The sequence below is a fragment of the Zeugodacus cucurbitae genome, chromosome 3 (genome assembly GCF_028554725.1).
Source record: "Zeugodacus cucurbitae isolate PBARC_wt_2022May chromosome 3, idZeuCucr1.2, whole genome shotgun sequence".
NCBI classification, from domain to species: domain Eukaryota; kingdom Metazoa; phylum Arthropoda; class Insecta; order Diptera; family Tephritidae; genus Zeugodacus; species Zeugodacus cucurbitae.
Window position 1 is genome coordinate 71679030 of NC_071668.1, and position 3498 is coordinate 71682527.

The 3498-nt window shown below is 39.7% G+C and overlaps 1 protein-coding gene across 1 annotated transcript; it reads right to left on the bottom strand.

Annotated features, from left to right (window-relative positions):
• Positions 1 to 588: 588 nt before the first annotated feature.
• On the bottom strand, positions 589 to 3140 carry LOC105218647 (platelet endothelial aggregation receptor 1). The gene is made up of 2 exons (XM_011194365.3): positions 2843 to 3140; positions 589 to 2611 (listed from the first exon to the last, which is right to left on the bottom strand). The coding sequence occupies exons 1-2, from the start codon at positions 3038 to 3040 to the stop codon at positions 821 to 823; spliced, it is 1989 nt and encodes a 662-aa protein (XP_011192667.2). The 5' UTR covers positions 3041 to 3140; the 3' UTR covers positions 589 to 820.
• Between the last annotated feature and the right edge of the window lie 358 nt (positions 3141 to 3498).

A 3498-nucleotide genomic window follows, 5' to 3' on the forward strand; every position in this document is an offset into this window, starting at 1 on the left:
TCTTGCTCATTCCCCATATCAACTCTACTCGTCATCGTGATCATTTCGATATATAGTATAACCCCATATTAAACTCGTTAAAAAAAATTGCAAAAAAAATATTATTTTCATCGGAATTGGAATGCAACTCTGACTGGCAAATAGCTAAATATTTTCAGTAACTTATTTCTTGCAGAGAGAGTTTTGCTAACGGCCGCTAGTGTCGCTGACATAGGATTTGATTTCATTCTCTTAACATTATTATGCTCTTACAACAAATGCGCTCAATATAAAGTGAGCTACAATTGGAATATTTTTGCTCTCTTCAAATGTACCAGTCTGTTATACTCATAATCAATCGTTTGTTTGTGAAATTTTTGGGAATCCCCTTTTTTGTTTACCTAATCGCTATACTTATCACGCCGTCATTGCGTATGAGTAACATACTCATAACTGATAAAATACCGTATATATTTTTTTAAATATTTATACTTATGAACTTTAAAACTTTAAAAACAAAAAATAAATATGGTGTTAAAATTGTGAAAAATTTAAAATGTGATAAGAGACAAATAGTGCCAAAAAGAAGTTTTTTACTTTCAAAGTTTTTAATTTGCATTTTAAATCTTTATTATGTATAATGTATAATTGTGAATATTATATATATATATATTTATATATGTATTTGAGTATTTCTGTACTATTTAATATAATTACAAAATATAATGCTTTTGAATAAAATTCATATATCATAAATACTGCTGTGTTTTTTTTCAACTGAGTGGTTTGCTTAAGAGATACGAGATCTTTTCGGAGGTAAGAATTATCGCTGTTTTATCGCTTAAACAAACATAGCTGACATTATTGCAGAGAACAGCAGACCAACAATAAGAGTTCGGTAAGGTTGAGCAGCGCCGGCAGTTATCAGAGTATCCGTGAAACTATCCATGTAGCGTCCTCCTTTCTCGTCGTCGATACTAACTTCTGTCAGCACCTCAACTTCTGCACTCTCGTTGAACCACTCAATGTTTTCAGTGGTGGACGCTAATAATGTTGTTTCAATCTCGCTTGGTGTAGCGTCATCGGTAGCAATTGTCATTTCAGTGGTGGACGCTAATAATGTTGTTTCAATCTCGGTTGTTGTTTCAGTCTCACTTGTTGTAGTGTCATCGGTTGTAGCAATCGTTGTCATACTAGTCGTTGTAATTGTTGTACATTCGTTACCGTCTCCAATGACTGTCAACTCCAAACCTTCAGGGCAGATGCATTTCGACGGTGCTACGCAATAGCCGCCATTGCAACTTGCGCAATATGGCTCGCAGGTGTGCGGCTGCGTAGTATTTGCTGATCGCACATAACCTTCCATACAGCTACACTGATCCGGTGCAATACAAGTTCCATTTACACACTCCGGCCAACACATCGGCGTACATATGTGGGTGAGGTTTTCACCAGATAGCGGTTGATACTTCTCGTGGCAGAGACAGAGTTCCGGCGCGACGCAGTCTGCATTGACGCAGCGCTTACTGCAAATGGGTTCGCATTTACTCAATTCATGCGGGGCTAGTTGGTAGCCATCATTACATTCACATACGTTCACATCGATACAGCGTCCATTCTGACATCCTCCCGTGCATGTAGGCTCGCACACACCATGCGCTCCCATTAGGTAGCCCGGGTGGCACACGCACATTTCAGGTGCCACGCAACTGCCATGCGCACAGCCATTGGAGCAAACCGGTTGACAGTAGGGCGCTTGCGGATCGTTGCTGACGCTAGTGCTGCTGTTCACATGTGCATAGCCGGCAAAGCATTCGCATACGTCCGGTGCCACACATTTGCCATTCAGCTCGCAATTCTGTGTGCATAACGCCTGACAGTAGGGCCGATGTTGCGGCGGTTGAAGCATTTCATAACCGAACTCGCATATGCACTCATTCGGCCTAACGCAATTGGCATGCTCTGGACATTGGTCCACACATACCGGCACGCATTCGCCCGTATTACTCAATTGTCCGTCTTCGTCCGTTAGCGCTGTGTATCCATCCGCGCAGCGGCATTCCTCTGGCGCGTAACATTCACTATTCGCTGGACAACCAGCACTGCAGATCGGTACACATGACTCGCTGTAACTCACTGTGGACGCCTCAGTAATATACGTGATATTCGATTGTAGTCTGTAACCGGTGCGGCATGCGCACTGATTTGGCGATTGGCAGTACATATTCAAGGGACAACCGTTTTGACACTCTGGCACACATTGAGACAAGTTTTCGTTGAATATGTAACCCGTCAAGCAGCTACAAGTATTTGGCGCAGTGCAGCTGGCATACGCTGAACAAGGCTCTTCACAGATGGGCTCACATATGCCACTTCTTATTTCCGTATAGCCTGAATCGCATGTGCAAAGCTCGGGTTGAGTACAAGTACTGTGTGGCCCACAGGCTTCAGTGCATTTTGGCTCACATGTAGTCTCTGTGCTGGAAAAGTAACCGTGATTGCATGTGCACTCATTAGGACCGGTACAACGACTATTGGCTTGGCACCCAGACCGGCAAATTGGGTCGCAATAGTAACCGCTCATCCGGTAACCATCACAGCAGATCCTTTTAGTCTTTGTTACATATCGATACTAGAAATACATGAAAAGGAGCTGTGTAAATTGCATTGAAGGAATATGTGAAATATGAAAAATGACAATTCCCTGTTAAATTTATGAAAGACTAGCTCTTGCCAGCACAAGCTTGAATTTTGTCTGCCTCGCTCACATTAAAGATAATCGAAATGCACTATTTGAGCTCTTTGACTCTTACATACATCCTAGAACTTTATTAAATGATAGCAAAACTTCGAAGTTACTTACATCGGGAACCCATTTGTTCGCATATCTGGTTCTTTGTACATCAAAGTATAACCAGTTTTGAGTCCAATAAGTTTCTACATATTCTTTCAGTCGTCTAAAAGTTTCTTTCTCATATCTTATTTCGGTACACCATTGACAGGAAGTCCAATCGATAACGGTTAATAAAAGACTTAACGCCAAAAGCCTTTTCAAAAGCATTTTGTTCCCAAACGAAAGAAAATCAAATTCTCTAAGTATTTTTACTCCGCGTAACACTAATTCAGCACAAAGTCACAATCTGAACTGTAGAAGCAAATCGAAGACTGTATTAAATAATGCTTTTGGAAAATTAAATTAAATATTTAATCTTTCTTTCAAATGTATAATGCGAAATTGTATTTTCGAATGTGTGTATGAGTACTCTTATTACATGTATGATTTCATGTTTTTATCGCAGTTTGAAAAGAATTACATCATAAATTCCAGAAGAAGCTTAAAAGTCATTGGTAGGGAAGTGTTGAATTCTTACGGAACCGAACTTAATATACTCTTTAAATTTTTATGATTTTAATTTTATAGTTATGCTGAAAAAAATAATAGCTATATCTTATCTTTACTAGAGAGACCGAAATAGCGGTTATATACTGACCTCACTCACTCACACTTTTTTAGAAACT

Excerpts from the sequence above, each read along its gene's own strand:
- LOC105218647 (XM_011194365.3), bottom strand. The coding sequence starts at position 3,040 with ATGCTTTTGAAAAGGCTTTTGGCGTTAAGTCTTTTATTAACCGTTATC. Across the intron at positions 2,612-2,842 it reads CGAACAAATGGGTTCCCGAT|TATCGATATGTAACAAAGAC; the intron begins GTAAGTAACTTC and ends ATGTATTTCTAG.